Source organism: Xiphophorus maculatus, chromosome 7 (genome assembly GCF_002775205.1).
Source record: "Xiphophorus maculatus strain JP 163 A chromosome 7, X_maculatus-5.0-male, whole genome shotgun sequence".
Lineage (NCBI taxonomy): Eukaryota > Metazoa > Chordata > Actinopteri > Cyprinodontiformes > Poeciliidae > Xiphophorus > Xiphophorus maculatus.
Genome location: NC_036449.1, coordinates 19,945,991 through 19,966,559, shown reverse-complemented (window position 1 = coordinate 19,966,559; position 20,569 = coordinate 19,945,991). Strand labels below are relative to the sequence as shown.

At 35.9% G+C, this 20,569-nt stretch overlaps 1 protein-coding gene across 1 annotated transcript in view; it reads right to left on the bottom strand.

The window, feature by feature from the left end:
* Positions 1-18,175, bottom strand: part of abca12 (ATP binding cassette subfamily A member 12) — a 68,818-nt gene extending 50,643 nt beyond the window's left edge. The window contains exons 1-23 of the mRNA XM_023336860.1: positions 17,920-18,175; positions 16,283-16,361; positions 16,040-16,133; positions 14,159-14,294; positions 13,094-13,224; positions 12,826-12,896; positions 12,277-12,447; positions 11,897-12,090; positions 11,502-11,620; positions 11,276-11,376; positions 10,890-11,036; positions 9,425-9,582; positions 8,872-9,005; positions 8,069-8,199; positions 7,665-7,823; positions 7,294-7,502; positions 6,898-7,031; positions 5,827-5,941; positions 2,416-5,025; positions 1,325-1,437; positions 1,128-1,195; positions 893-1,029; positions 586-716 (exon numbers count right to left, since the gene is read on the bottom strand). Of these exons, the coding sequence (XP_023192628.1) occupies positions 586-716; positions 893-1,029; positions 1,128-1,195; positions 1,325-1,437; positions 2,416-5,025; positions 5,827-5,941; positions 6,898-7,031; positions 7,294-7,502; positions 7,665-7,823; positions 8,069-8,199; positions 8,872-9,005; positions 9,425-9,582; positions 10,890-11,036; positions 11,276-11,376; positions 11,502-11,620; positions 11,897-12,090; positions 12,277-12,447; positions 12,826-12,896; positions 13,094-13,224; positions 14,159-14,294; positions 16,040-16,133; positions 16,283-16,348 (5,329 nt within the window). The 5' untranslated portion in view covers positions 16,349-16,361; positions 17,920-18,175. The remainder of the gene's footprint in view (positions 1-585; positions 717-892; positions 1,030-1,127; positions 1,196-1,324; positions 1,438-2,415; positions 5,026-5,826; positions 5,942-6,897; positions 7,032-7,293; positions 7,503-7,664; positions 7,824-8,068; positions 8,200-8,871; positions 9,006-9,424; positions 9,583-10,889; positions 11,037-11,275; positions 11,377-11,501; positions 11,621-11,896; positions 12,091-12,276; positions 12,448-12,825; positions 12,897-13,093; positions 13,225-14,158; positions 14,295-16,039; positions 16,134-16,282; positions 16,362-17,919) is intronic.
* Positions 18,176-20,569: the final 2,394 nt, after the last annotated feature.

Below are 20,569 nucleotides of genomic sequence, written 5' to 3'. Positions count from 1 at the left end.
ATAGTTTTTTAAACAAGGGAGAACAGAACAGTTAGAAAACAACCTCTGGAGTGGACTTAAATTTGGACCAGAAACATCTTTAGTGATGCTTGAGCTAAATTTCAACACATAATTTGGACTAAAAGTTGTACATTTACAAAAAAGACTATACAATCCAAGTTAGTTAAATAAAACTGGTGTACCAAGTGAGCATTCAATAAAGATTACAGTCAAAATTGTCTGTCAAAGCTCACACAATCACTGGAATCATTTTGTCTTGGCAGACATGATATGACCATGTGTTTGTTTGCCTGCCTAGCGGCAATAACCTTAATTTAACAAAATATAATTTAGGAAAATTGGCTGGAGCAGATAGAATTGCTGAAAGGGAAGTGCCTGTTTAGTTTTGTGAATAATGTAGATGTTTAAAATAGCAAAATAAGGCTTTGAGGCAAGATTACATACTCTTGGTACAATTGAAATTTTAGATGACTTGCACAATGTGTGCCTTATTCCTTTTAACTATTTAAACATGCTTCGTCTGGATGAGTCAGCAGTTTGCCTGTAAGACTTTTTTTTGTCTGTTGTGTCTCTTGGTTTTCTCACCATTCTCTGCGTGCATGTTCTTTACCACAGCTTCAGTCAGTTTTTCAAAAACAGGCATGACTGATGAGATGTTGCTCCATAGTTCTTCTCCTTCGAAAGTTGACAGCAGGCCTTCCAGCATCTGTTCAAGGCTGGTACAGAAGAAAATAAAATTTGGATTAAGGCAGCTTCATCTGTCTGTGAACTGAGGGAGATCAAAATGCATAATCTGGCACAGACAGCTTAAAGGTATGGTTTAAAATAATTTGAAAACACCATGAAATTATTTCTTATATCTGTTTTTATTGCTCTGAATAATTGTACTTACTTGTCCCATGTGTCTTGATCTGCATTCCCAGTCATCACCTGTTCCAAAGCAGGAACAATAAGGCTCAAATTGTCCAAAGATGTTGAAGGTGGGCTTTCAATTACAAGTTGCAAGAACATTCCCACAAGTTTGGCCAGCTGTTATTGAAACAAACACACACAATTAGGCATAACTTTATTATTACTTTTGTTGCAAAGGTTCTCACACTACATGTATCAGAGCACATAAACTGCACCTTGTCAATAAGATCTGGTAAGGTTTTCATTGACGCTCCCTCAAAACTCTCCCAGAGACTCATGTTGCCTGAAATTATATGGAAAATTTTGACAAAGCCAAATTAAATTTGTACTGCTCCATATGCAAACAAATATCAGAAATCACCAGGATTTAACATGACGTCTCCCCAATAATTCCACTAAGAAGCTGACTTACCTTGTCCAGGGTCCAAGATGAAGTCTGTTATCTTAATGAGGACAGAGATGTAGTATTGTGCTGAGGAGTTTTGAGGCAGGAAGCTCTCGATGGCCTTCATCTCATTCAAAATTCTTGAAAACAAAGCAAAAAACAACAGTACTTTTCATTTTAGTATTCCTCTTGAAAAGGTTAAAATATTCTTTTCAACTACTTTATCTGGTTTGCTTAACTACCAGAAAAAAAGTCTGACATATTGCTTCCTTTCTACAAATACATTTTATCTTTTTGCTTATCATTAGTGCAATAAATACCAGAGCATATCGACTCAATCCTTTAAGTACATATCTGCCATTGGAAATTTTGTGCAAACCATTTGTTAATGATCTGGGATGCTATGTACCTGCTGTGATAACTAACAATTATTTTCTTTATACTACACATAATTTCTTGAAAGGAAATGTATTTATGTTACTCCATCAAATTTCTCCCTGTTGGAGTCTGCATAGTTATCAATATTTTGGTAGGATCAGTGGTCATTATTTGTCAGATTCTATGAAAGGGCCAAAATGGATCAAACAGGGATCAGAACCAAAATAAAGTTTTCAGATATTATGCAAGTGAAACGATATCTAAACATTTTCATTTCACATTTATTATATTTAATAATTTATGAAAAATACTGATCTACAAAAACAAAAACTGATGGCTCATGGTTTAAATTAAATGGTGCAAATGGAATGAGAATGGAATAAGTTTGGGATGAAATGTCAGTGCAAAAGGACAGAATGAGAGTCTGAATAGGCAAAGTGGTAAACTGACCCTGCAGGGAATGTTTGCTCCTTACATGAAACAAAATAAGACATTGCTTCTGTTCACAGCTGACTTTACTGAACTAATTGCATGACAGGCCATATTTGGTTCAGACAGCAAGACACACCAATTGTAAAAGACAAAGATGTCAATAAAACAAAAACTGAATTTAAAGTCAAGATTTTTTTGCTCAACTATTATTTTCTAATCATAATATTATCATATTTTTTCAACTGTGAAAACAAGAACTGTGATCATTTTACTCCATGAGAATTAGCAAAAGCAGCCCCATTACTCACATTTGATTCCACTGATCTGGCCCGCTGGATGTAGATGCACTCTCAAAGTATGTAGTGAGCAGTTTGACCATTGGCAGCAGATATTCTGCAAAGTCTTTTAGTATTGTTTGTTGGATAACTTTCTCAGCTCTCTCCAGGATGAATAGGGAGATGTTACGTGACGAGGCAAAACTTGTGTCCTGGTTAATGACAAAAGTCAGAGAACCCTCCACAATTCCCAGGATATCCTGCTGCACAGCAGGTGAAGGGAGCCCCGTGACTGGACCATGGATCTGCAGGGCTTTGTGGACGCCAGTTAGGATTGCAGCTATAAAGACATCGCTCTGTAATTCATCTGGTTGCTCTGCCATTCTTATGGCATTGTTGAAAGCCTCTGTGATGTTGGTTATTGTCAGGAGGAATGCTGCCACATCTTCGTCTATCGAAGGAGCTGCTGTCTGTAGCAGAAGATTTAGGTCTCTAACAGAGGTGGAAAATGTTGTTGAAGAGTTTCCCCACTGGAGCATGCTAGAAATGGAGGAATGGACGTTTGGCTGTTTTATCCATCTCTCAGTGAGGTCAAGGTAGAGTCTGACTTGAAGCTGAACAGAGTGCAGCTGTTTCATGCCTGGAATGTTGTCCTGAAGCTCCATTATGGTGTTTGTGTAGTTCAACAGGTGGCGAATGATCTCAATCGTTGTTTGTCCAATGACACTCAGGTCTGCACCATCCAATGGGTACTGCAGATTGTCCATCAGGAACTCAATCTTCTCACTGACATACAGGGTGAACTCAATCTGAGACAACTGGGTTGCCACTTGAATCCTCGTGATGTGGAAAAAGTCACGTAGGAACCTTGAGACTGAACTGTTTCTGGTGATCGTTTCCAGCTTCGTCAAATACCAATCCACAAGCTCCAGGAAGACTTTCTGTGTACGAAGTGGGTCCTCCATTGAGGTAGTATTTAAGCGGTTAAATGGTTCCATGTCAGTGACCAGCTGTATCAGTTGCTCCACCACTGTGATTTCCATATTGATATCTGAACTGTTCTGTTGGTTCAGTTCAAGTATCATCTTGATATTGGTCAAGATGGTTTCCAAGGTTTGCACAACAGCAGTGTCAGGATCAGAGCTAAAGTCCACTTGGTTGAAATCTCTAAGAGTTTCTGTGACAACATCTGAGATGAAAAACAGGAGGGTTGTTTCGTTTCGGAGTGCTGGTGTGTTTGCCAGAAAGCTGCTAATGTCATTTATCAATCCAAGAAGACAGTCCGATGTCATTGTCAGGTTCCTCTCTTGTCCAGAACACGTTTTGTTAATGTCAGTGAAAATGTTCACCATCTTTACCACCAGATCATTCAGGTTGGAAGCTCCAGCAAGTGTTGCAATTTCATAAAGATCGAACCCAGTGAGGTTTGACTGTTCCAGAATGTTCTTGAGACTAGCTGTTGTGATGTTTTGCATCTCTGTGACTAATTTCAAGAAATAAAGGGTCTGTTTGAATGTTTCCACATGGGCTGTATCATTTGGTGACAGCATGAGCGAGAAGACTATTGTGCTAAATTCTTCCAGCTCCTGGCTCCAGGGGACATTGCTGGCCAATGGTATTGTGACAGTTGTATCTCCACCCACTGCAATTATGAATTCTATTAAGTTATCAAGTAAAGTAAAGATTTCTGAAATTCCTTCCATGCAGTTCTTGCCTTCTTCACATTTGGGGACCAAATTCTGCAGAGCTTTAAACTTCTGCAGAAAGTAAGTAGCATTTTCCTGAACATTGGGTGGCAGGAGAGCCATCAACCTCTGAATGATTAGGTCCTGGGCAACATCTGGTACAACATTCTGAGAGAGAGCCTGGAGGTTGTCAGGGTTGAATAACTTAAGAAGGTCCATGAAGGCTGCCTGAAGGTCAGTGACTTGAGCAGCAGTTAGTTGGTCATTGGTTGACAGAAGATGCTCTATGTTTTGCTGTCTGAAGAGAGAAGTTACAATATCTTGAATCTCTTGTAGGTACCCAAGAATTATGTTGGTTGGCTCACCATCTGGAGAATCAGCTAGATTTTGCAGAAGCTTCATGGCACCAAGGATGACTTCATCAAAGGACTGGTTGGTGAAACCGTAGAGTGCCTCTTTGAGAAAGGCAGCATCTTCAGGTTTAATGGAAGCTGAATATGTTAGCAAACTATGTCTCAAGATGTCAGAGAAAGAAAGTGTCAGGTTACTCTCCAAAGACAGGAACTCCATGATTAACTGCTCCAGTCCTTTCATTGCTAAATCGGTTTCTCTAGAGGTAAATATCTGGGGGTTGAGCCTGATTATCTGTAAGACTGCATCAAGCACTGTTGAGGCATTAACCGGAGCACTTTCGAAGAGCAGAGGCTGGAGTGGTTTAAGACCTGCGGATTCTAACAGATCACTGATGAGCGGACCTATGACGGCAGCGTCTGAGATATTTTGGTTAGGCAGAGCAATGATTGTTTGGACAAAGCCATCCAGATCCAGAACCAACTTAATGAGATAGGCAGAGAGTGCATCTCCCTCTTCAATCTCATGTTTTAAATACGTGGCTGTCAGATTTTTGTAGACTTCCCCATACACATGCTGCAGCAGACTCCCTGTTCCTCTTAAAGCACTATAAGAGTAGGATAGAAAATAAGAACAAAAATTACGATTAGGTATGTTCATGTAACAACAATGATAAAGCAAGAAAACAGTATAAAAATTAATGTGGAAAGCGAAAACGTCTGAAAAGAACAAGTTCAAACAGGTTTGTCAGCTGCCACAACAACGGCCTTCATCTGCTCACCACACTGTTGATGTGGGATGATTTTTATTATATGTTCTTATGTATTTTTACATCAGAAATGTGTACTATCCTTTATTCTATTTGTAAAACCATGGGAATTTCTAATTTCCCTATAATTAAAACTACAATCTTATCCTATTTAAATTTGTGAACTCACTGGTTCATACTTTATGTGTTAATTAACTATCTCACTAAATTCCAAAACTTAAGGAAATTTTGGAGCTCAGTGAAAGAGAAATTCAAAAATGAGCAAAAGAACAAAATAAATCTTTAATATCTTGGTTATTAACCTTGGCAGAGGTCCGTACCCTTAGAACTGTGCCTGTATGTGTTTATGTTTTGCTTTTGTTTTTTGCCCAACTGGAATAAGGAGTTTGTCCATGTATCTCATCCTGATACTGTCTAATATCTGTTATTTTATGTGACATCATATTTTCCAACCAATAAGAATGACGACAAACATAGACATAGCATTTGACAAAAGACCATTCCTCTAAATAGCAGTGTTTGATAAGACCATAGATAATCAATGCTTAAAAGCTTTTGAAGGTAAATCAAGTCCACATGGAGTCAAAGTACTCACATAATTACCTCATATAATGAAGACAAACAGTTTTTGACACTTACTTTAGAAGGACATCTTCATTTGGTGACATCACAGCATCTGCTGCTGCTTTGACAAACTTTGACCACTCCAGACCAGTGTCACAATGAAGGGCCATTGATTGGGCATTAACACAGCCTAAAAATAAAGTAAAAAAAGAGAGAAAAAAACACCTTTGTAGCAATATCTGGAAATACATATTTTTTTTATTGTCACTGGTAAACATCTATTGATTACTGTATTTAGAAAAATTATCCTGGTTCACAGCAAACATAGGTTAGTTCAAAAGTATGCATACGGTAGTTGTACATTAGGAGTTGTTTTCAATCAACCAACAACCTCTTTTCTGATAGCAAATGACACACGCATCTTAGCAAAAGATAAGACCATGCACAATGAGTATCAATTCTAATTTATTTTATATTTTTAAGGTTTTTTATGTTTTTAGTTGATAGAAAGGCCTTTATTGGCATTGCAATTCTTATAAATTCTTATAAGATTTTTGCAGCTCTTTATTGCCATTTTTGACAGTTTATTTTTTATGTGACGATCTTAAAGGCTTTAAAGTTAGAAGGCCTGATATTGTAGTCACCCTAATCTTTAGATGCGTTCACAGATACCCTATTGCCAACGTTTTTTAAAATGTGGTACAAGTGCCACTGGTGGTGCTTGGACTGCCTATTGATACTAAAAAAAAACAAACTAATTGCAATGGTAATAGTTTTTTTTAAATGTAGTTTAAAAAAATCTTATTAACTACAATGTAGAGCTGCTAAAAGTCAACATCCAAAAGAATGAGCTGATCGGTACATTGATATTTGTTCATTAAGAAAGGGAAGTGGAAAACGATTGAGAAACTTTCCAGATCTCCTAGTAAACAATGTTCAGTTAAATTAAAAGTGATTTTATGTTCTTCAACCAAATTATTCTTCTTCTGCAGAGAATATCTTACTGAGCTTTTTTTAGTGGCTCAATCTATAATTGTGCACAGGACATAGAGCCAAATGGTGTCTGTTTGTTTTTTCAAGTCCTTTACCTAGCTTCTTGATGACAGAAGAGAAGAAAAAAGACAAAAGAAAAGCAGCTGCACTCACAGTTTGGTGGGTCTTTTTCAACATCAGGTCTGTAGTTCAGAATCCAGTAAGTGATGTGGAAGTAATCCTTCATGCTGGGCCACAAATCACTCTCCTCAAGCTTTTCTCCCAAGTTTTCCAATGACATGAGGAGACTGCATGAAAAACAAAACCAAAGGCTCCTTCAGATTAACAGTGGAAGTGCATTTTATATTTGTAACATCTTCATGGAAAGTTGGGCCACAACTTTCCACAAGTCTTGTTTTTGGAGCTATGATAATATGACTTCTAAATTCATGAGTTGGAAACAATTCCAGCTCATGGTCATTGTAATTTTAAAGCCTAAATAATATTCTGAACTGATTTATTTTTAGAGCAACTACAAAAAGAAAGTGCACTGAAAAGACATTGTAAAACCTCTGTTGAAGTGTTTCCTTGTAGTCATGTGTGTGGTGGCCAGGGATCCAGTCCAACCAGTAGTCTTGATCCAGAAGGGTTATGAATCTCTGCAAAAATTCTCCAAATTGCATGCTGGCATTGACCAAGTTGTTCCACTCAGAGAGCATCATGGGAAGTGTCAGGTTAAAGTCTGCTTGGCCTGTAAGGATGTAGTACACTTCTCCTGCCTGAAGGTAAAATATGACATTTTCAAACAAGATTCAAAATAAGAGTAGGAATTACATAATAAGAAGAATATTTAACACACTTTCCTCAAATCTTTATAATTTAATTTAAAACAATTATACAAATCCTTTTAGAAGTTTCTAAAAATATTGAATGACTTATACCTTTTGCACTACAGGATTCCAGTCCATCAGCAAAGCATCCTTCAGTGCAGGGATGTTTTGAAAGTACATAGATTTCCACACTTCTGCCTTTACAGTCGTGGAGGACAGCAGCCACTCGAAAGGCTCAAAAAGTTCCTCACAATCCTCACGTTCCACCGCCTTAAACAAATACAAGAAAAGTCTGTTGCAAAGCATATATTCCCACTCTTGTGTGACTTGTAGCTATCATATCTACTGAACAAAAGAATATAAGCTGAAAGTGTTGTTAGACCAACTACAGGTCTGTCTTACTTTTGCCTGAGGAGCAAAAGTAAGACATAAGTATAGATGCAATTTATATTTATTAATTTACATTTATTTAGCATAAGAACAAACTATGTTGAATTAAAATAGAATTACCCTACCTCCTCAATGACTTCCATCACACTGTCTATTATCCGGCTAAACCAAGCTGCTGCCTCCGACTGGTTCGTCTGCAGCATGTGATAGGTCATTTGGAGATTTTGTGCGTCTTCCAGGACATTGCTCATCACTTCTGTAAGTATAAGCAACAAATATATAACGATGAAACACCGGATTGGCTGATAATGTATTCAATGGGAAAGTGTTATCTTATGCTTAAGAAACGGATAATAAAACATACATTTCCATATTCGTCTTTAATTTTAAGTCAGGATTATCTTTCTTTTATCAGTCCCCAAAGAAAGAGTGCATCCTTGTATTATTCAGCTCTCAGTTTCTCAACACAAAAAGTATACATACTATTCAGAGATGTACAAGTCAATCAGAAAGGTTATCATTATTATAATAGGCGTGTTAATCTTTTACTCATTGGACCGAGTCATTTTTCACTTCATCTGTGTTTAATGAAAGTCTAAAATGCTTTGTGTGTCATAGTTAGATTAAGAATTTGGCATAATCTTAAACTTGTTTCACTTTCCTTTGGATTTCAAAGTTCTATTTCTATAACAGAAACTGCTGTGCAGTTTTCTTTCTTATGTCTTCTGGTTTTTAGAAGAAAAAGCAATTGGACCTAAAGAAAACCCCACCAATAGTATCGGCCTGGTAAAATGGGATGCATCATCATACAACAGTAAATGTTGAAGTGTATGGTATTTACAAAAAACAAAACAAAAAAACAACGTGACAGTGCTGTTACTCCCATAGCACCTGACTTGCTATAAACATATTTTGTTTGTAGTCTTACTTTCTACAGTGACCAAAGTCACCTTTGCTGCCTTCATGGACTGGAAGCTGGTTTTGAGAGCTCTCTGAACAACCTCGTCCAACTCAGGATCAATTTTTGCGATCTCCAGCAGCACTTGAGTGACTCCCATAAACCTGCCAAAGCAAAAAGTAGGACTCATTACTGAGGGAAAATTAACAGTTTCTTTTGTACAGATATGCAACAGCAAAGTCTGATTTAATAAAGAAGTAATTCAAAACCTTCAAGGTTGAGAGGAGAGAGAATATTGAATCTACAATGTATTTGTAGTCGATAGTAGATACAAAGAATGTCAAACACCTTTATAAGATGAAAAATATCCATGTGAATAAAAAAAATCATTGAATAATTTATTGCTATTTCAGTGTCTTGCAATAGGAATAACTACTACCATTCAACATAATATAATTCTATCAACTCTGTACCTATGAACCTTTCATTTTTGAGATGTTAACTAAATGACCAAAATTTGAAAATAGTTTATGAATCTTGAAATAAATGGCTGCAGGTAAATAGGACATGTCCTTGTACTTACAGCTCTGCCTCATTGCTTTGTGGTTCTGTATCTATGCTGCGCTTTGACCTGGAGACTTCCTGTTCCCCTGACGATGAACCTCCCATGAGACTTTGCACCATTTGTCTCACAAAGGACACATCATCTGCCGCCACATGCTTAGTCCATGCCAGGAAAACCTAGGGTTTAAAATGTCACAAAATTTCATTGACTTGTCAAGTGACTGCAGAGGCAAAATGGCTTCCTCTACAATCTGGTACAGTGCACCAAATGGTGACATTTATGTTTGAGTTGGAAATTGTCCCTTTTTAAATAAAGTTCATTATCAAAAGAGGAAATCCTACATATACTTTTTTAAGTAAAACAATTCCACATTAAACTTCTGCTTTAATCTTCAGTATCTGCAAAAGACAAATTAGGAAAGCAAAACATGTGAGGTACAGAATGGGAAGATCAATAAATAAATAAATAAATAAATAAATAAACTAAAATCTGTGAGCACCTATTCCATTTTCTAGCACACTTAGTGCATGTGTTACATCAGAGAAGCACATCAAATGAGTTCATTTTCACTGTTTTAACATCAAATGGGCATAAAGTAAAAAGATATAAAGGTTAAGTGATTAGGAAATTTAAAAGATGGACACATGAGAAGTGTAAAGGTAAAGTGAATAGAAAGGTGAATAGAAAAGTAAAACACTGGACACACCCATGAATACATGTCAAATTTTCCAAGATCATAGGCATAAATTACGGGTTTTTTCCACCTACTCAAGGTAGGATACACAACTGACAGCATTCCTGTTTTCAGGTCAGACCAGTCAAGTTAAAAGGGCTTCCAAAGATGATAACTTCACTTGGAAGTTCAGTCTCTGCAGCTGTTGGCAACATAGTCTATAATTAAAACTAATTGTCACAAATTTGATCCATGTGAGAGATGCTACAAATCATTGTGTCAACTGTTCCTCATGGCAATAAAATAAGAGCAGGCCGGCTGATGTTATTACTAAACTGTGGGCTTTGCATTAGACAAAGAGAGATTTAAAAATAAAAACTGATGCTCAGTCTGACTACAACAAACCTGAAAATAAAGCAGACGTTTTTATTTTCTGCTCAAAAGCTGAGAAAAGTGGTGAAATAACCTAGTACCAGTGTAACTTAGTGGAAGCAATATATGCACATAATTACTTATAATAGCTTAAAATTAATAAAATACAAGACGTGTTTGCTAACATCTTGCAAACATGCATATTTCCATGACTGCTAATTAACTTCTAATTAAAGGCACTCAGGTTTCCTGGTCTGTTAGTGGTGGAACCGGAGTTGTCTGTTGTCAGCAGGGTTTTTTTGCATACCACTGGGTCTATTTAGCAACATGACACAGCAACAAAAGAAGGCGAAGCAGAAAAACATTCAGCAACTGGATCAATACTAATTTCCCAAACTACCTTTGGTTCTGATTATAACGCTTGAAATAACACCCTACCTCTTTTGCCACTTTGTCAGGACAAATCCAACTCAGGAGCATATCCAGGGTGCCTGTGCTGCATGCTGCTGTTATCCACATTGTGTTGTTGCTGTTGAAACACAAGTGAGAGCGCACCATGTCTTTGTCCCACATCAGTCCTACAGCCTAGAATAGGGAGGACAGTTTATTATTATTATTTGTTTATTCAGTGATGAGTGACATAATAAATCCCCCTCCCCTCCCAGACATTGAAGATTTGGCAAAACCTGCACTGCAAATTTAAAGTCTTCTAGCTTTTGAAAATGGTTGCTTAACTGACACTTGGGGGCAAAAGCTAGAGGTTTTTACCCCAGCTTAAGCCATATTGGTAACCATGTGCCTGTAGTCACTGGTACTTTGTTTACCTGGTGCAGTGGTATGTGAACCTCCTGTAGAATTAGCTTCACAATGTCACTGACTGAGTCACTCCTTAATGTGACAATGTCTCCAAGGCTTATCGAAACATCTAAAGAGATTTAAATCTCACATTAGCACGACATTTCCATAGCTTCTTTTTAAAGAATTATTAAAACAGCAAGAGATGGTATTCTCTTTATACATATTCAAATATAATATATGTTTTAAAGTTACCTTGTCCGGGCCAGTTCTGGACATACTGGATGACGTCAAAGCTTCCATCAAGCACTGGATCTACCTTGAAGATGAAGTCAGCAGAGTCAGGGAAGTTCTGCTGGGTGAAATTCAAAAAGCTAAAGAAAGAACAAGAAAATACAAATCTGTGAGTACAACAGGCAACCAATGAACCAATGCACATGGAGACAATTAATTGTCAAGGTCATTAAAAAATTATAGGCTTAAAAGAAGGCTAAATATAGTATTTGAAAGCATATACCAGAGCAGAGGTAGTTTGAATAAGGATTTAGACAACTACCATCTAATAGACCTGTCTTTTTTGACATAAACCTTCATATATTGTATTTGTAAAATCAAGTTTCTGTGCTTTTACATCAGTAAAATTATATTACCTCTTCATGTTTGTGAGTAGGGTTTGCGTGTTGTTCAGCATGTCTTCAAGAGAACTGGCAGAGAAGAGCTTGGGAAAGGCTAGAAGGTTTTCCCACATTGATGTCTCATTTTGCAGCTGATCAAAAAACATCACTGTCCCTCCTGCCAGCAATAATATCTCATCCGGATTGGTCATCATTAGCTCTGTTATTACCTGAGAGCAAGGAAAAACATCTGAGCTGCTATGCAAAACAGGTTAAAAGAGCCATTTCTCTATTAGTTTCAAAGTGGACTGAAAGAACAGATAATCATTTTTAGTTTTTGCACCACCATCACGAAATTAAAAGGTAACATGTGTACACTTAAGGCCAGATGGTTTAAATGACAAACTGGAACATACCTTGTTCAGTGTTTGAAGTGAGGCTTCTAACAGAGTGTTGTTGGAGTTGCAGAAAGTTACCATAGCATAGGTGACTGCATTGGGTGAGGTTTGGTTTATCCAAGGAAGTGTAACAGTGCAGATAGCTTTCTTAAAAATGTTCACTGACTCCATAATTGTGTTCATGGTTTCCTGCAAGACCCAGGTTGGAATTTACAACAGTAAGTCCAACATCCATAAGAAAATATGTATTCGATTCTCTTACACCAATGTTAAATTTTGGATTAATATATTATAATTAAATGGAACAAATGAAACTCTTAGAAACAGACAATTAGTTTTACATGTTTTCATACATTTCTACAGAGTTACAAAAAATGCTCTAGGACTTGTATGCACTGGTTTGACTGAAGACCCAGCCTTAGTCATTCTACACTCTTTCAAGCCAATGAGAGACGTTTTAGAGTCTCTGTTGTCATTAGCTTATCTATCCTAAAGAGTATGTACATTATATTGCTGCAGAAATACAAATGACTGAGAACGACTGTCATTACTCTAGCGGACACTCACCTGATCGGGCAGAGAGGTGTTGAGGGGACCCATGAGAGGAACATTTGTATAGTTGGCTCTGTTAGATGAACCTTTAAAATATAAATCCACAGTTCAAGGAGAATGTTGAAGTCAATACAATAATCTGAATACCAAATAATAAAGTCAAATTCCAAAGACTTCTACTTTCCTGTATAAGCAAATCTCAACCAATGGTGTGAGTAATTACCCTCATTATAACAAGAAAAAAAACCAGTACAACATAAATGTATGTAAAGTAATAACATACCAATAATGCTTTCCATGAACTTAACCAACTTAGCAGGGTCATTTTGAGTGTCACTGGGGAAAGCCTGGCTGAAAAACTCCTTTCCTTGCATCAAACCTGCCAATGGAGATGTATTTGGCAAAGGAGCAGACCTGTGAAACAAATAATGAAATGAAATGACATCAGAGTTATATATTGATTTTCAGAACAATAAAATTCCCATTCACGGGCACACGTGCGAAATGGTATTTCTTCAACATTAGTGAAATATCGACAAAGTCTTGCGCATATTTGTAATGGGAACACTGCTATTGTCATCAGCTCTACATTAGCTAGTTAAAACAGCCATTAAACAACCCCAAATCACAGAAAGTCCACCACAAATATTTTGAAGAAGTAGAAGGACAATTTTTTCATAAGTATTGTGCATTGACTATAAATGAAATGAAATGTGCCCCAAGCTGGGTAATCAGTGAGCCATAAAGCAAGAGCGAGTATACTAGTCTGTATTGTGCGTAATATTTGTTATTCGAATGTTAAACTGTACTCTTTTTCTAGTTTTTGCACGATTATATATACTTAAATCTCAAAAAAATATAATGACAATGATCATTGATTATTGCATATTTATTGTCCTGTTTGTTGTTGTTCTGCTTATTTTTGTTTATCATGGACCATGTTTGTGTCTGAATAAAAAGGATTGATTGACAATGATAAACAGCATTTTTTGTTTGCTTATAGAACAGTCTTTGAGGGAAAACTAAGGTCAGGCGTTTTATATAGCTAGACACAAATTGAATGCAGACAACCTGAACGACAACACAAACTGGTTTTTCTACCAGCTATTCTCATTCTATTAAAGGGCATTCAACTTGTTTTTTTCTGCTTTATCAATCAACTAAAAAGAAATCTTTATGTAAAAAAAAGCAACGTAAAAAAATTAAACAGAAAAAAGAACAGAAGCAATAAGTAAAGAACTGTAGCCAGAGAAAAAGGATCAGAGCCAGTTTCTTCTATAAAAGATGAGTTTGCAGTGAGCACACAAAGCGTATTCGTAAAGGCAAAATAAAGTAACAGACAAATTACCTTCGATCTCTTGATGACTTTGATGAAGTTGAGTGCAGGCGGGATGTGTTGTGACATCTGCTGTCTGTGTTGCAAAGAAGGGTCTGCAGAAAAGGGAAAAAGCCCGTGCTTGGTAGGTTCCTTGGCCCAACATAACCTAGAAGAGAGTTAGAAAAATTTTATAGTTGGATGTAGATGTTCATAAGCAAAACCTTTAATGAGTATATTAGTAGCAAACTCTAGCAGTTATTTATTTCTCATGTTTCATTTTGAAAGAACATTTCATGAGAAACAATGTCATGGATAAAAAGTTTTAGTCTATTGAGTCAGTGCTATATCACTTTTATTCCCCTCACTGCAAAACCAACACCACCTTTTGTCAAGAAAACAATCTCAGCTTTGGTACAATGGAAAACAAAAGAAAATGGCATGTGACGACCGTGAAGATCAAGTTACTGTCAACCAGCCATCACCGCTAAATTCATGGAACTATGCTTTCCTGGTATTCATTCTGGGGAGCTCATAGTGTTTTCTCAGTGACAGTCACAGTGATTGTGTGAGACATTGTCAAACCCAGAGAAAAATGACTTCTGAAAAACTTGCATTCCATGAAACGTCACAGCTTTTATCTGCTTTTATGTGCCCAGTTTTACTGAGTAAAGAAAGTGTTGACACAAGGAGAAGTTAACTGAAGAAAATGAAAAACTCATGAAAACCACATAAGAAGAACAAAAAACTCTGTATTCATAAATAGATATGAAATCAGTCTTTGTATTTGTTTTTTTACAATGTAGATAGAACTAAACAAAGTACAAATTACATAACCTTTAAAGACATTTAGTTAACAGGGTTACTTATACTTATATATATACTGTATATACAAATACAGTATATAGATATATATATGCATGTTCTCATGCAAATATAGCAGAAAATGTCCTAATAATATAGTGGATGTCTTTTTTTGTCTTTTTTTCTATACAAACCCACAGAGATGATCAAGTCCCAAGTGTGTGTTGTTATTAAATATAATCTTTTTATAACAGGTTGAACAAACAAAAGGAAGTTGGTCAGCTGTTTACATGAAAGTATGTACTCTTTCCCTGGTGCTATTTTGCAATACATTTACAATCCAGATCATGAACACTGATATATTGAAGTATGCAGTTTACTTCATTACCACCATTACTATCTATAATGTGTGCTTTTTTAAGCTGGAACCATTTCAATACCTGGTAACCAAAACACTAGATCATTTTTCTCCCTCAACATGAAAAAATATTTGACTATGAACACTCAAAGGAATGTGTGTGCCACTCCTATCTTACAGATACCCAAAGGATTTAAATAAATAAAAGCATACAAATGGCAAGTCAATAGTTGTATAGCAAGCTTTATTCTTAAGAGGAGTTGGTGTTTGACATATGTTTGCTCTGATTAAGAAACTTGAAAGTCCTGAAACATCAAACTACTGACCTTTAAGATGTCAATCCAGAGTCCTACACTGAATAGCAGCTCAGGAAGTCATGCACATTTTAAATCTGGTTTCTCAGCTTTAAGTAAGTCCTTCATAAAGACTTTCCAGGACTTAAGATAAATTTCCACTAATCCTGTGTTTTATTTTAAATATTTTCAATTAAACATGTTTAGCAACACTTGAAAAGCTATTAGAGATATAAGATACATAAGATACATTTTATATATTTATTCTTTTTGGGGGGTGAGGGGTGGAAATGTGTAATCTACCTTAAAGAATGGCTAGAAACAGAATAAAACATTGATTCATTAATCTGCCTTTAGAATTCTTATATGATCTCAATGTAATGACATTTGATTTCCAATACCTTCATTTGATTTGCTTGGGACTCTGAAATACTTTATTTGCTCCAGTTTTATACTTACATGTGTTTCTTACAATCGGAGGGAAATGGTTCCGAGTCACAGCGATGAGGATGAAGATGATCAAAGGCCAGGCAATCAGAGTCATGGACCACAACTAGGATGACATCGTAGGCGTCAGTAATGGTAATCAATTCTAACTACATTCATTTTAAGAAACACAAAGTTACATGAGACCTACTCTATGTTTTTTTCTTAATGTAAATATCTAAGCGAAAGCCTCCACTACATTGGAAAGTCACCCACCGGCTGTCTGATGATGCCCAGTCCATTCTTCCAGAGAAGAAGTTTCAGCTGTCTGAAGAACGCCATGGGACCAGAGAGGCTAAAAAAAATCAATAAAAGATAAATATACATTGATTCAGTGACATTCCCATTGTTACTTTTAGGCTAAAATAAATGGAAGTTTATAGAAAGCAGTAGCAATACTGTTTCTTGGTACAGTATGTTTTGTTTTCAGCTACAACATATTTATTCTGAAGAACCACGATGGATAAATTATTTCAGGACTGAAATTCAAAGCATGTATTCATAATTAGCCATTGAAATATTTTTCAAACTGTGGTACCAGTACCCTTGGTACTTCACTGTGTTTTAATGGTACCCAGATGAGATTTTGGTGCTAGTTAAAGGTAAATACAAATAAGTTATTATGGTAATTTATTTCCATTTGTTTTCTGAAGAGTAATATTGCTTGATTAACAAACTGAAGCAGGCCATATTGAAGGAACAAGTGCTGGAGGCGGATAATACTGTTTTTGTTTACATCTGAAGTTGGAACTTGGATCTGAGGAAAATCATTAAATCCAAGTTATTGTGTTTCAAGTTGAAGCTCAGAAACAATTTGCCAGTGTTCATTGACCACGATTTAATAACAATGTAAATGTCCAAAGAATTAGATTAGGTTTCATAGTATTGTGTGAATCAAAGATTTGATTAGATATAAATCATCAGAAAGGCGAATAAACAGCAGCAACTTTTATGAATTTTAAGCACTCCTATTTCAGTTTCTGAGTAAAAGTTTAACTCCCTAATCAAACAAACCATCTTATAAGTAAATGTTCAGAAAAAGTCATGTGAATTTGTTCTAAGAGTCAGACCTTGTAAGGCAGCATTCCCTATCATGATGTAATGTTTCCCCGGCATTTATTTTAGGAGAAAAAAAAACAATATTTTAACCTTTTTTTCTCCATTCAGTAATCATCCATGGAACATTTGCTAAAGGTTTTTTTTTTAACAATTTCCTTCAGACTTCCAGTTAATCTGAACCTAAACCTTTAGGGATTGCTCTAAAGGTATGTTGAACGTGTTTTGAAGGTTGTGTGGAGTGGAGCTCAAATTAAGGGTGACGTCAAGGTGGGCTTGACATCATCGTAATTATAGAATTGTATTAGATATATACCACTGTAAACAAGCAAGAAGCTAATCAACAATTCTGGAAATGGTTTTCCAAAATGCCAGGAGTATAAAACTTTTCTTCATTTCATTTAAATTGTATTTTATTGACAGGTTACTTTTATGTACAAAAGCAAATGCAATGCCATGTAATTAAAAAATGTTTTCAAATGATTAATCTTTTATGTAGTCATGGCTACTGGAAAAACTGTATCAGCTGTACCTAGTCTACTTTAAAAGTAATCAATTCTAGGAATGTAAAAACAGATAAATTGACATAAGCATTTTCAAGAAAAGCATTTTCAACCAAAGCACCAAAGTAATTTTAAAGTAGTTAAACATAATTAAGAAACAAATAAATGAAAGGAAACTGAATTCTTCTTGTTTTCTTCTTTTTATAAATCAGAATTTAGAATTGATCCATGTGCTACACATTCATAAGCTGTTGCTTAATAATCCAACTTATTGTAAAAATAGTTTTGACCTACCTGAGCACTGTTGTCCTTGTAAATTAGTTAAATTGTTTGCTATCTGTGTGAAGTCCACGGGGTCATTAATAAGGACATCTTGCCGCAGGAGATAACCCCCTAGCAAGATGTCCTTTCCATCAGTCGTTAACTAAAGTAAACTGAGAAAATTTCCCTCAAAACAGGTCAAATCTAAAACTCAGAACCCAAAACGTTTCCTCCGTGACTCCGCAGTGCTTGAAGCCGTAACAATCCTCACTTCATTAAACGTTCTTAGTTTTCCTGAGAATGATAAGCACCTCCTATGTGCCAGTAGATCTGTGAAAGGGTGTGTACTCTTGCTGTGTTCTAAACAATGGAAAAAAAAAAAAAAACCTCCATGACTTCCTCGAACAAATAGACATACTTAATACAGTACAGTATACAGAACAAGTAGAGGAGCTTTTAGGAACTTATTTAAATTAGAATCAAGGGGTTGTATGTTGCAGATTTATAGAACACTTTATAACATGTATATAAGCAATACTAAGTAAAAGAATATAATCTAAAATCATAAGGCTATGGGTAAAACATACTCATGGGAAAGGAGATGTGTAACGTGTAATTTAAATTACAGAAGACGAGTTATAAGGCAATCGTGCTATTATTCTACATTGTAAAAATGGCACAAAAGCATCAAGTTACGCCCAATCATTTTGTAGGCTGTTGTTGAGGCAGTAAATTCTCCAGAGGAATTAGTCACACATTATCACAGGACGAATCCACTGGGATAAATCATTTCCCCTTAATAGCTAAGAAACAAGATACACAAACACTAAATCACTGTAAAGTAACTATCAAAAGAAAGAAAGTATTTAGAAATGGAGTAGCCAACTATAAAAAGAAAAATGGCAGGATTTCAGAAAAAAGAAAAACAAAATGGAAAGCACGTAATTTAAGTTGAACCACGTTTCCTTAAACAGAAGTTGTATAACAACATGGCGCTGCTCTGAAGTTTTATCTAATCCTGGTAAAAGAGCAGCTGTCAGGCAAGCTGAGCAACAAAAACATTCTTTTCATTTCAGCTCTTCTGCAACAACGTGAGCAACTGGAAGCTTCAGGGTTGGGCCTTGTGGAGTTACAGAGGTCATATGACACCTTTGGTTCGCAAAACATCCAGAAGTCATCCGTCATTAAGGTAGATAGACCGGTTTTTTATGCTGATATTATTATGTGAGGGTTAAAGGGTGCCACAGATACAGTTAAGCTAGGTGTAACTACACTCAAAGTTATTATTTTGAACAAGAATTAACTTGTCTTAACAGCGAACAGATTTTGAAGAATTAAGATGGTATATCAAAGTAAATAAATAAATACAGTCATATTAAATAAATTAGAATATTATTAAGAGGCACTTTTTTAAAACTTAATTCACTAAGCCTTTATTTCTGTTCACTATGACGAGCCTCCACTTACACCTAATGCAAACGGGATATTTTAGATTAGAATATTACATCATACACATAACAAAATCTGTTTTATTACAGGAATGTGGACTTTATGAAAAGTATGTTTCATATCTGGACGTAGGTTATCATTTTCAAATGGTATCTTTAACCTGTTAATCAAGCCTCAGCAGAATGAATATTCAAATTGAATATGATTGTATACCAAAAGTAGTAAGCCAAACTTTTAGGTTTGGAAATCCATTTTAAAAACAACTTAAATTTTTTCTCAGAAAAAATAAAGATGGTTTCATGTAAAATAAATTGTACATAAAGTCATTAAATGTAAAAATATTTTTAATGCAGAAATGTAATCTTTGTAGCTACAGAATTAATTTACTTGTACAAAAATAAGTTTCCATTATTTTTGGAAACTTATTTCCAAAAATAATAAAAACATAAATTGTTTTTAGAAATAATTTATGAAGTCATGTTAATTGCTGGTGTTGGCTGTGATAAAAGTCAGTACTGGTTGCTTTATGGAGATGCTTATTTAATTTGCCAACACGACTTGGAACCTGCTCATAATGCCAACAGCATCACTTCTTGCTTAAATAATCTGGGAATTGATACCTCAGAGAATCTGTGGGATTTCATCAAGAGAAAGATATTTTTAACTATAACAATGTTAGCATGGCCACTGGCTTCCTATGCAATTCCACTCGAAAGAAATTCTCACTTGCAGCACATTCTGAGCTTTCTCCCCTTGACTTGGATTGTCTCCAGTAGATTTTCTCTACAAGGCTAATTAGCGAAAAAAAAGAGAAGTTGTGAACGATTACATTAATTTTCTGTGCTGCTTTTATAATTGTAGTCTGCCAGTAGTTTTGGCAATGGCAGCGGAGGACGTGAATAAAGTGGTTCAATCTGTGTTGGCCACGCTTCTCTCTTCGCGGTGGAGGACAGCTGTTTACACTGCAGACAATTTCCGTTAAATTTCTTACGATCAAACTGGCACATTACATTTGTCACGGGAGAAACGTTAGCAATTGGGTAAAATTTAAAACCTCAACACAGTCCACGCCTCCAGGAAGCAATTGTTTCTCAACAGCCAAGAGCCCAGACCCTCTGTATGAAGCAAATAGTGTAGGACAAGGGGCTGGATTTAACCAGGCTGCCACAACGTAGTCTTGGAGCTATAGTGTGGGGTGGCAGCATCAAATACACACTATCATTTTGTAAGCTGT